Raw genomic sequence first — 12,894 nt, forward strand, 5'->3', positions numbered from 1 at the left:
GTCGAGGCTTCAAAAGGAATGCCCACTTGGGTGAGGCACTGAAGGGCATGAGGTGCCCATGAAATGATATTTAATGCCTTCAAGAGAAGCAAAGGAAGAAGACGAACAAAAAGAAAACATTGCAAAACAGAGATGATTTATTACTGCATTAAGAAAGATCATTAATGATTACCTGGTGTCCTAAGCCCAACCATTCAGCTGCTTCATCAATTACCTTCCTTCCATCGTAAGGTCAGAAGTGGGGATGTTTGTTGATGATTGCACAATGTTCAGCACCATTCGCGACTCCTCAGATACCGAAGCAATCTGTACCCATATACACCCATGTACACTTGGGCTGATGTGTGGCACGAATGTTACTTGCCAATTAAGTGCCGGGTAATAGTCATCTCCAACAAGAGAATCTAACTAACTATCTCCCCTTGACACTCAATGGCATTACCACATCCACCACTATCAGCATCCTGGGGGTCACCATTGACCAGAAACTGAACTGGGCCAGCTACATAAATATTGTGGCTACAAGAGCAGGTCAGAGGCTGGGGATTCTCTGCAGAGTAACTCACCTCCTGACTCCCCAAATCCTGTTCACTATCTACAAAGCACAAGTCAGGAATGTGATGGAGTATTCTCCAATTGCCCTGGATGAGTGCAGCTCCAGCAATACAAGAAGCTCAACACCATCCAGGGCAAAGCAGCCCGCTTGATTGGCACCACATCCACAAACATTTACTCCGTCCACCACCAACGCACAGTAGCAGCAGTGTGTACCATCTACAAGATGCATTGCAGCAACTCGCCAAGATTCCTTAGGCAGCACCTTCCAAACCCACAACCACTACCATCTAGAAGGTCAAGGGCAGTAGATGCATGGGAACACCACCCATATGGAAGCTCCCCTCCAAGTCACTCACCATCCTGACTTGGAAATATATCACCGTTCCTTCGCTATCACTGGCCAAAATCCTGGAGCTCCCTTACTAAGGGCAATTCCTTCACCTCATGGACTGCAGCGATGTCCACATCCCATGAAATAATTAAAAAAAATCTGAGCTGCTGTTCATATTAAATTCATCTTTAGACAATAGGAGGAAAGGCAGAGACCATACAAATTGAACTGCCTTCTTAAAGATGTTTAGACACAAATTAGTATCATGTAGTGTTACTATTTAAAAGATTAGAGTAGAACACTTTCTCATCACGATGATCCTATTGTCTGGACATACTCACAGCAGCTCTAAGTAAAGTTAATAGAGTGAACTATACAACTATATATCAGAAAGGGTTAAATCGCCTTGAATTCTGGGCTTAAAATGAATCATTGCCTAGAGAGATGACAGATTGCCTCTTGGGTTATCTTGATTCAGTTAAAAGTTTTCAAAGCAAGTGCTATTTTGGAAGAAAAGTGACTTCATGTTAAAAAGTTGTAGCAAGCTAGAAAGTTTCAAAAGACAGAATTTGTCAGGTTAAGAAACAGCAGTATCCAAACTGGCTCTTCTGAAACTTTACTCTTTTACAATGGATAGTCGTAGGTTGGAGGAGAGATTCAACACCAGTCCCTCAACTCTATGTGAGCTAATTTTCAGAAGCAGCAGCCCAAAATAATCAGATCTACTTATTAAACAGACAGACATTTCTTTAGTTTGGACAAGTCAGCATAGAATGGAAAACCGCACTGTGCATTCTGTTTTATGCACATTGGTGTTTTCTTAGCAGTCCCCACACATCCCCTATAACATAGGTGTGGTGATAAACTACAATTAGACTGAATGTAACACTCTAAGGCAAAGGCAATTCATTGGCTTTCTGAGAAACTCTTTTATGATTATATAATTGTTTCTCCAAAGGAGTTAGGGGATTTTTTTTTCAGGCTTGGGGTTTTTACTAACAATAAGCTCCCAATTCTCAATAAACATCACTTCTGCACAAGATAGTAACAATTTGCCAGAGTAGAAGTCTGGATTCAGCTTTGTCTCAAAGTACAGAACATTTAAGTGCATTATTTGTAGTGTGCAGGACTTGCACTTAGTTCTATTTATAAAACAGCTTTATAGACAAGTAAAAAGGCAGAGCAGACAACAATTGGGGAAGTATGTGATACTTAGTCCTAATAGAACACAGCATCTATAAAAACATTTATAGTGTTGGAAAAAAGGGCCATCACTATCACCAGCTGGCAAGGAACTTGAGTGTTTAGTTTAAGCAAGATAACTTCTGAATCAAATACGAAAAAGCACTAAAGGTTTCATGATATTTACCTCAAAAAGTCACTTTAAACTTTACAACTGCAACTGGCACAGTGGCATTTATTAGAGCACCAAATGTTTATGTTTGATGTTGTAGAGTAAGGAAAGTCCAATTTCTTCCACTTTGTTGAGTTTTGTAGTTCTGTTGAGAAGGTGGAAGATATTTTCCTCACCGTGGGAAGAGGGGGAAACAGCAGGCTGGTGGGGGGTGGAGGTGGGGGAAAGAGTGAAATAAGAGGGAATATGATGACTATGCCAACATTGTGCAACTCCTGTGCTACTTTGGAAATATAAGTGAAAACTTGGCAGCAAGTCCTTACAGGAGGATCAGCACCTAGTGGGGACTAGAGGGAGGGTAGATTGTTATTATCTCCGGAGAGACCGATAATTTAAACAAAGATTTGAACTTCTACCTAATATCTGAAAAGGATGACATAATAAGGTTTCACATTTTAAGTTTTTTTTACTGTAACGAATGACTAATAACACTATTTTTGTAGCAACTTGTACTTTAAATTACAGAAAGGAACATTCCTCTTTTATATTTATCATACACCACACTCTCCACAGAATTACAGTCCACAGTCGCTTCCGGCTTCCAATGGGTTCACATTTCCCAGTTTCACCGCGTAGTAATTTTAAGTGCCTCCGGGCACTTCAATTAGTTTCGGAGTTTCCTAAATCCATGACCAGCAGTAAAGCCTGTCCCAATGATATTCTTCCCCTCTGGCCATGCCCTAATGAATCACCTGGAATTCTTAGTTGGCTGTGGGATGCGTTTCTTCGATTAGAGATTGCCTCCCTTCCACATCTGGCTGTGGTAGTTCGCAAAGCCAAGTAGTCTCTTCTTTCTGCTTACCACAAAAAGAAACTGCTGTCTATGATATTCATTGGTTTGTAGGGGAGCCTGTAACGCAATATCAAAAATGGCTTCCTCTGCACTCTTTCCAATGGCAACTTGAGACATATTGGTCTTGCATCCAGGTAGAAATGCTGATGAGCATTTCTTGAGAACCCAACTCTTACTAATCTTGGAACTAAATTGACAGTTTTAACCACAATTGTTTACAACCCAACGTTCGCAAATTGTTTCTGGGACTTTGGGAAGACTCTCAATCGCCACTGTTAACACACAGGCTGCTGCCATTGCCTCCAAGTATAAATATGTTGCACCTCCCTCCCAGTAAAACAATTGAAGCCTTCCTTTGATCTTTAACACTCAACCCACTCAGGTATACTGTCAGGCAGACTTCAGAAGAGGTCACATGGCCCTTATTTCATTTTACCTTGAATTTAAAGACACAGTCCCAAAACATAAGAATCTTATAAACCTCATAATTGCAACAAAGAGTAGAAAGAATATGAGCCTAAAATTACAAAATAATGCTCTGAGAAAAATCAATAAATTTAAAATCAGATCGCAGTTATAATTAATTGGACATATTTCCAAAAAACAATTGAATCAAGAACGTATTCGTTAAGATTAAGAAAGGTTACGACCATAGCTATATACTGATTAGGGACCAATTTGTTCTCAGCTCACAGCAGTTGCACAGACCAGAGTTATACTGCTTATCAGGCTTAATGAATTTTTCAGCAATTCCAAACGTGGATCCATGTGTATAGAAAACAATCGACACATGCAGACATACCAAAAAACAAGCAGTGAAACTGAAGAAACTCTCACTTAATGTACAGAGCAAATAGATACAAAAAGACTGTTTCTAATATATTTATTGCTGAGCAGTTGCGTTATTGACATTCACCCAAAAGCTTGCCATACATGTGAGCTCTCAAGAAAACAAAGTTGTATTGCTGCCTATAAACTGGAAAAGACGTTTGAAGCATCTAACTGCTAGGAAAATTAATTCCCTCTATTTTGAGGCATTACCATTCAGGTTGCTGATCTGATAAGCTATACTGCCATTTTGCCATTGTAACATTGATATAAATGCACCCTCTGTAAATCAATTTACATGAAATTAAAGAATTTGAGGCCATTTTAAAATTGTGCAATATATCATAAAAGCAGTTCTCCCCTACATTCACAGCACAGTCATAAAAACAAAAACATCTTTTCAACTGGTGAAACAAAACTTTGAGTTGTACCTTCCAGCTTCAGAATTTTGGTCTTCCCCAGGTTTGGAGAAAAGAATTCGGAAGTTGGAAAGATTAAGGCTATCTACAAAGTATTGACACAGACGGGAATACTGATAATGAGTGGTACGTGTTTGTAGTTCCTGGCTACTCGCAGAAGTGTGTTGCTGAAATAAAGCAGAAACACTAAATGTGTTTTTCTAAAGAGGTATTATGGTGACCCAGGGCAGCAGGAGTTCAACTAAAGTTCAGGACAGATCTTGCCAGTCGTCTGTAATACAGAAAGGCAGAATCACTTCTGGATTCACCTCTTCTTTCCAATGTCCACGCTGGCCGTGGTGCAGTGCAAGGTTACAATGTCTTCAGGGAAACAATCTTTTAATAAGATTCCACGATCACGATGACAATCCAACTCCTCAATAAATCCACACCAGTAGATCACTAATCCAGGTCCAAATCTGAAAATCAAAATGGAAAAATGTTTAAGATTGCACGAAGAACACAACTGGAATACAGCATAACCTGGCTGCATTAATTAAACCAGGCTCTAATTTTTTCACGCAAATATTTGGAACTTGAAGAATAAAATTTTGTAAAAATGAAAATCTACTGATACATTTTGTGGCATTGCTAATATCTATAGTGTGCCTGGGCAAACAATGCTTTTGACATCTAATGCTGCCAAGTGAAACTCATGGCCATGTTGGTGTTTGTTTTCCCATGTGGAGCCTCTAGAATAAAACTTTGAGTACTTGACTGCAAGTCAACATAAGCACTTAAAATTTAATCCATGGGTTCACTCAGAATAATGGGATATGGGTTTTTCATCAAGATAAGAGAGCCCTATTCATGGACCCAAGCAATGGGACATTTATGAAAAATCTTTGGGGCTTATTTGCAGGACAGTTACAGTTTACTTAAAGTTATTGAGAATGGCACATCAACTTCACACCAGAGGGCCATACATGGAGGATCCAAGCAGGAACAATAAAGACCAACATTGCCAGGAGTCTGACCATGGGATGGCAACATGGTTAGTCACACAGAACCAGCAGGCTGATCAACAGCCAGTCACACCACTGATGCACCAAGCGATGGCAGGAACTCAAAGTGTCTTATGTTAGATCAAAAGTCCCACCTCCTTCAAAAGCAGGAGGATTTATAGCTTCCACACCAGTTATTTCCCTCAAGCCCAACAAAGAAAACCGAATCTCTCCTGTGCTTCACCCAGTGTAAGATCCCAGTGGCTACCAACGTATGCCAGATAGTATTACTTTGAAGTTGAAGTGTCCACACCGCAATGTTTAGGGTAGGTTCTTGTGTCATGTTGCAGTATGTGGTATTGCTCATTGGACTGAATTTCCTGGAAACAATTTCACTCCTCTCTAGTGCAGCTAGTACACCAAGAAACTGAATGGTCTGTGCGCTTTTTGCCTGAGGGTATAGTAATCTGCGTCTGAGGGACTGTCACTTCACAACTATTGGGAGATTGTGCCAAATGACAACAATTGCAACCACAGGAATTCTGTGAAGACTGCAAACTAGTATGGCAATGTTGTAGCGTTGTCCACATGAGAGAGGGAGTGAGAAAACAAAAGGCAATGGCTTGCATGTTTACGACACACTCCTGCAAGGAACTGTACTATCAGCTTTGTAAAGGAGTTACTGACAGCTGAGACGGTGGAGAAAATGAAAAAGAAAACAATGTAAAATGATGCACTTTATTCTTTCAGTGCACAAAACAAATATATTTAGGGACTAAGGGAGTGAAAATATGATAACATTCATCATTGCATTCATCTGAATGTTTTAAAATTAGGAGATAATGCAAATAATTTCAACAGTTAACGATTTTACTTTGCTACTGTAAATACTTAACCATAATTTGCATTAATTAAAAAAAAATGATAAACACTTGTTGTTCTAACGCACAGTGCTAGAAAAAAAAACCAGATCAAAATCCAGGGGCAGTGCTGTAGCCTTTAAATGGATATGCTGAGCCCAGCAGGCAATCTCAGGAAGTAGCCCTGTGGAATAGTTGACCCATCAGGAAGTTAGGACCTTCAGCCAGAGTTCATAAAGATGTAATCACTATCAATCAGAATGTGTCACCACTAGGTCTGTACATCAGAATCTCAGCTTTTCTTACTGCAAGCGTCCAAACAAGTTACTGGATTCTCAGCATTATTGCGAAAGATTGCATTTAAAACTGCCAAATTATCAAAACATCCTCAGTAGCAGGAGGATGAGAAAGATGCAAGAGGAAATGCACTTCCCACATCCAACTTTCTTCCAGTGTTAATGATATGTAAAATCATAAAAATGTCAGAAGGTGTAGTGCAACACAAGATGATCAAATGTACATGTAGCACAGTAAATCTGGTGGGAAAACACATTTTCATGCAAGTCACCATTTACTTTAGTGAAGGATATAAGGATATTAAAGATAAGGACTTACTGGTTCTACTGATTATTCAGTACATGTAAAATATAGATAGTGGATGATATATATAATAACTGATATATTCTGCTAAAAAGATACATCATTACAAATCTAACAGGTCAGTCATCAATTAACTATATGAATTAATTATCCATTAAAAAAGGTTTTGAAACAAATACATCGCTCTTCAGGCATCACACCTTGTGTAAAACACCTACAAATTATAACTAAATACTCTTATTTATAAAAGGAAATAAAGAGAAAGAAAATTAAAATTAGGATCCAAGTGATCACAGAATGTGTCTGTAACTGATCTCAGGAGCTGCTTGGTTCTGAACCAATTGGACCATGTGTCTTTAAATGCAGGCCAGATTAAACACAATCTGGCTGTCTACTCCCATATAAAAATGTGCATTCTCTTATTCTTGGTTGTTCACACCAATTTACATAACAATGTCAAATTTGACTTTTCTTACTGCCGCGTAGTAAACATGTCTGATAGAGGGGTGCAGTGCAAGTAAAATGCTAGTAAAATTGACAATGTAAGGATCTTCATGTCAGCTGCCGGGTAATAGGCATATTCTGGTACAAGGATTGTTCTTTTAAAGTTGTGGATCACTGAAAAGTGATATTACCCTAACATATTAATGTTGATAACTCCAGATTTTCAGCTGTTTGGTTATATCACCGTCTTTCCCTATTAAGGAAGAAATAATTTTCTTGGAAACAAAACTAGTCACAACTTAAATTGGTATTATGGAAAATTGCCAAATGAACCAGGGCAACCACTTTTAAAGCATTTCAGTCTGTCAAAAAACAGGAGAAAAAAAAAATTGAGCAAAAAAACAAAAAGCACTTTTAGAACTTATATTACCTCAGGCTTAAAGTCGGTGTCAGCAACACTTCTCAAAACAATTAAGCCTTTAAATAGTAGTTATGAAGGCACACTCTTTTGAAATATTTCACTTATGCGCCAAATCAGCCTCGGCCAAATGTAAAATTGCTTAATTTTATTCCAGGACCCAGAAATTGAAAATGGATTGGGGAGTGTCTATTATATGCTGAAACATGACTCAACACAAAAACGGTTCTCCACTGTCACCTCTTTTGTCTTTGTCCCACATGGGTTTGCTCAAAACTGAGCAAAATTAACATACCTGTAATTAAAATGAAATTGCATTTCAGTGTCATAGAGAGACTAGCTAAACATACTTTAGATTAGTTTTCCAGGACTCACCATTTTAAGCAATTATACACCTGAAGTACAAATTACAGACTCACACAGCTTTAACTATACACAGTGTTTCAGTATTGTTACTTGCTGCATTATATTTTGTAGCCTTTGTGTCATAAAGATCAAGTTCTGGTATAAGTTGTAATAAATGCCTTTATGATATTAAAAAGGGTAATTACACTTCAGAGCCCTAAGATGCATATCCATGACGCTTCCCAGTGTACTTTGCACAGCTTAGAGTAGTGATCCAAACCATTCCTGTCATTAGTACATCTGAACAGATTTCTCATATTTTTCCCAGCCTCACTCCTGTACTTTTATTTTATATCATCTTTAAACAATACTGTTGGCTGCCTGAATCTTGCCTCAGGTATTGGATCATTACAGGCTTGTATGTCAATTTCTCCTTCTATGTTGCCATATGGAGTGCGTCTGTTCCTTATTTTATCTTAAATTCCTTCTTCATTTGCACTTTTGCTTGGCTTTTCTTATCCTTGAGTGTTGTAATTATTGATATCCAATTCAGAAAATACATTTAAGGAAGTTATTAATGGAGAATTTCTGTGTACAAGCCATTTAAATAAAATTGCACTGGATCGGCTTGAGTCAAAGATTCCAAGTTGACCATCTGGTATGTGTGTAGATTGCATTGAGCGATATGTATTGTGTGCTTACTCTTAGCACAAATTGCTTATTTCTAGCATTAATTTATTTGCATTACCACAACTCTACATTCTGAACAGTGTTTACTCAGGTTTTGGGTTGCATATCTATTTTATACATTTAATAACAATTCCAAGTTGATTGAGATTCCACTAAGGTGCAAAATTTGGAGTTTGATGAGTATCAGAACAATGTCATGTTAGTCTAGCGATATTGCACTTTAGTGAAACACTTCTTTCAATCTTGATTTAGACAGCTGAACAAACAGCGACTTTATTTTTCTCGACATTAAGAATAGAGAACAAGAAGCCATTGAGCTAGCTGTTTGAGGTCCTGAAGCATTACAAAAATAATCCAACTATTCTGCTCTCCTCCACAGCCTTGTATCTTCCTTTCATTCTAAGCAGGGTTGCCAACCCTCCAGGACTGGCCTGGAGTCTCCGGGAATTGAAGGTCAATCTCCAAGACACTGCTGTGTGCAATCCTGGAGAAAAATCATCAGGATGTTAAAAAAGATTGTTTTATTTTGTAATTTCCTTTGACTGTTTCTCTTTAACGGATATAGAAATATTAAACATTTTTAAAAAAGAATGTTTGGCTGACTATTAAACATCATCTAATTGGGCAATGAGTCTTTTTGCTTTCCAATTGGTGTAGGAAGGAAGTGCACCACAAGGATGGATGTCCTGGCCGACTAATGTCTGGAGTGTGGGGACAAGTCATGTGATAAAACCTCCATGACTACATTTAATCACAGTTGGCAACCCGACTTTCAGGATGAGAGCAGCAAATATTTTGATAGTTTCTGTCTCAACTGCCCACAATGGTAAAGAGCTATATCAATTCTCCAGGTAAAGGAATTTCTCCTAACCTTTCTCCTTACTCCCTTAGTGACTTTAAAGTAATGACCCATCACCATTAGCTCCACAACTAGAGGGAATAATATTTTCCTCTTCACTCCATCAAAACTTTTCATAATTTTAAAAAAATTCTAAAATCTTCTCTTGGCTTTCTCTGCTTCAGTGTAGTCTCAATATCTGGTCTATTCTCATAGCTATTTTTCCTCCCTGGTATAATATCCTTGTGAATCAACGGCATGTGCTCTCTATAGTTTTGTTGCCTTTCTTACAATAGAGTGCCCAAAACCACACATGGTACTCCACTCCAGCAGGTCTAACAATTCTAGCCATTTGGCTAACCCTGCCAACGTCTTAGTTTAAGAAGGGAGTGAGGCAAAAGATGGGAAATTACAGGCTGATTAGTCTGACCTCGGTCGTTGGTAAGATTTTAGAGTCCATTATTAAGGATGAGATTTCAGAATACTTGGAAGTGCATGGTAAAACAGGGCAAAGTCAGCATTGTTTCATCAAGGGGAGGTCATGCCTGACAAATCTGTTAGAATTCTTTGAGGAGGTAACGAGCAGGTTGGACAAAGGAGAGCCAATGGATGTTATCTACTTGGACTTCCAGAAGGCCTTTGACAAGGTGCCGCACAGGAGGCTGCTCAGTAAGATAAGAGTCCATGGTGTTAGAGGCAAGGTACTAGCATGGATAGAAGATTGACTGTCTGGTAGGAGGCAGGGAGTGGGGATAAGGGGGTCCTTCTCAGGATGGCGGCCGGTGACTAGTGGGTTCCGCAGGGGTCAGTGTTGGGACCTCAACTTTTCACTTTATACATTAATGATCTAGATGAAGGAACTGAGGGTATTCTGGCTAAGTTGCAGATGATACAAAGATAGGTGGAGGGACAGGTAGTATTCAGGAGGCGGGGAGGCTGCAGAAGGATTTAGACAGGTTAGGAGAATGGGCAAAGAAGTGGCAGATGGAATACAATGTGGGGAAGTGTGAGGTCATGCACTTTGGTAGGAAGAATAGAGGCATAGACTATTTTCTAAATGGGGAGAGAATTCAGAAATCTGGAGTGCAAAGGGACTTGGGAGTCCTAGTCCAGGATTCTCTTAAGGTTAACTTGCAGGTTGAGTCGGTAGTTAGGAAGGCAAATGCAATGTTGGCATTTATTTTGAGAGGACTAGAATATAAAAGCAGGGATGTGCTGCTGAGGCTTTATAAGGCTCTGGTCAGATCACATTTAGAATATTGTGAGCAATTTTGGGCCCCGTATCTCAGGAAGGATGTGCTGGCCCTGGAGAGGGTCCAGAGGAGGTTCACGAGAATGATCCCAGGAATGAAAGGTTTAACATATGAGGAACGGTTGAGGACTCGATGGAGTTTAGAAGGATGAGGGGGGATCTGATTGAAACTTACAGAATAATGAAAGGCCTGGATAGAGTGGACGTGGGGAAGATGTTTCCATTAGTAGAAGAGACTAGGACCCGAGGGCACAGCCTCGGAGTAAAGGGAAGACCTTTTAGAACAGAGATGAGGAGAAACTTCTTTAGTCAGAGAGTGGTGAATCTATGGAATTCATTGCCACAGAAGGCTGTGGAAGCCAGGTCATTGAGTGTATTTAAGACCGAGATAGATAGGTTCTTGATAGGTAAGGGGATCAAAGGTTACGGGGAGAAGTCGGGAGAATGGGGGTTGAGAAACTTATCAGCCATGATTGAACGGCGGAGCAGACTCGATGGGCTGAATGGCCTAATTTCTGCTCCTATGTCTTATGGTCTTCTACTGTCCTCCTCGTTGTTTGTCCAATCCTCTACTTTGGTGTTAGCAGCAAAATATCATTCTTGCTGCACCCAAGTCCAAAATGAATATCTCTGTAAAATTGAAAAATCAGTTGCACATTACTTGCAACCCCTTTATCAATCTGACCAGCAGCTATTAACCATGGCCCTTAATTTTCTGTCCATTAACTAACTTTCTATATATTCTACTACATGTTCGATTTATTTTTTTTAAAGCCACCTGAGATGCCTTACCAAGTGCTTTGAATGCACATACAGTATATCTACAATTAGTCATTTGTCAAAAAAACTGATCTAGAATTATGGGGGTGAAATTGGTTTGTGTGTCGTGTAAAATGTACAATAGTGAGTCAGCAGCCTTTGTTAATTCGGCTTGGAAAAAGGGCTTTGAAAATTCAACTCCAGGCCCTTTCAAGGTCTTTTTGAAAAATCGACTCCCAAATCTTTACAGGATGAGGGGGACAGACCCTGGGAAATTGTGAAAACTGTACATGACCAAAATGCACAGGTGCTGTTGGAAGCTCGAGTCAACTGTTGGGGAAAAAAAGGTTCAACTGAACCAAGGCTTTTGAAGTAACAAATTTAATGAAAGTGCTAAAAGACATAAAATACAAGATGATGTTCAAATTTAATTATTTTGTTATTAATAAAAATTACTTTGTTTAAAACCATATTTTGGGCAATCGGAAGTTCAGTCACTGGGGTTATGAAAAAGGCAGAAGATATGCATTTTGAGCAATTCTTTTGGCTCACATTGCACATACAATGGAAAATGTTACATTTTGACATTAAAAAGCATGAATCAAAATCGTGAAGGTGTGAAGTTTGTAAACAGGCACCACCATAAGCCAAATTTTGAACACAAAGATGGTTTGATTCCGCTCTCTACTTCTTTAAAAAAAAATTACTATGAAGGAGGGTGGGGCACGTCCAAGTTCCAGTCTCAGCTGTGGATGGCTCAACAGAAGCAGGCAGTTTCCGTTGGGGTGAAATTTAAAAACAAGGGTGAGGCACTCAGATAAATACTCCTGGTAACCAATTTCAAAGAACTAGGAATAGAAGAGGATAGCAATCAACCCAAAATTAAAATCAACTTGAAAGCAAAGTTAGTAATAAAACAGTCCCATGCATTTTGGTTATTTTTTTGGAGGAGGTAGGGGAAATTTTCATGAGTTAAGAAAAAAAGTTCCTTGTAGCAGCTGGAGGATAACCAGATAAGTACTTCTGACTACTTTCTGAACAGGGCTCATTGCCAGAACATTACTCAAATTTGGAGACTAGCAACAAGTCCTGCAATAAAAATCAAGCATGAACTTTAACTAAATAAAACCTGGGGAGCAAGCAAGAGTGCATTTTGTTTGGTTCCAAAAACTTGCGTCTTAAGTGATACATTTCAGTGTCATTTTCTTCATGAATAAAAACATGGGGAAAAAAAATCCCCTTTAAATTGAGTACAACCTCTCCCTAACTCAGAAGTTACCACATAAATATATTGTTTCATATCGGATGCAAGAGAGATCTCAAAAATTGGTATCTGCAGCCCACTCCAAGAATTTTTCAGTA

The 12,894-nt window shown here is 39.0% G+C and overlaps 1 protein-coding gene across 4 annotated transcripts in view; it reads right to left on the reverse strand.

Annotated features, from left to right (window-relative positions):
• Positions 1 to 3,965: 3,965 nt before the first annotated feature.
• cdin1 (CDAN1 interacting nuclease 1) overlaps positions 3,966 to 12,894 on the reverse strand; it is a 137,766-nt gene continuing 128,837 nt past the window's right edge. For all 4 annotated transcript variants that reach the window (XM_078563266.1, XM_078563267.1, XM_078563269.1 and 1 more), the window contains one exon: positions 3,966 to 4,801. In XM_078563266.1, the coding sequence (XP_078419392.1) occupies positions 4,648 to 4,801 (154 nt within the window). In that variant the 3' untranslated portion in view covers positions 3,966 to 4,647. The remainder of the gene's footprint in view (positions 4,802 to 12,894) is intronic.

The sequence above is a fragment of the Cetorhinus maximus genome, chromosome 18, assembly GCF_964194155.1.
Source record: "Cetorhinus maximus chromosome 18, sCetMax3.hap1.1, whole genome shotgun sequence".
In the NCBI taxonomy this organism is placed as follows: Eukaryota; Metazoa; Chordata; class Chondrichthyes; order Lamniformes; family Cetorhinidae; genus Cetorhinus; species Cetorhinus maximus.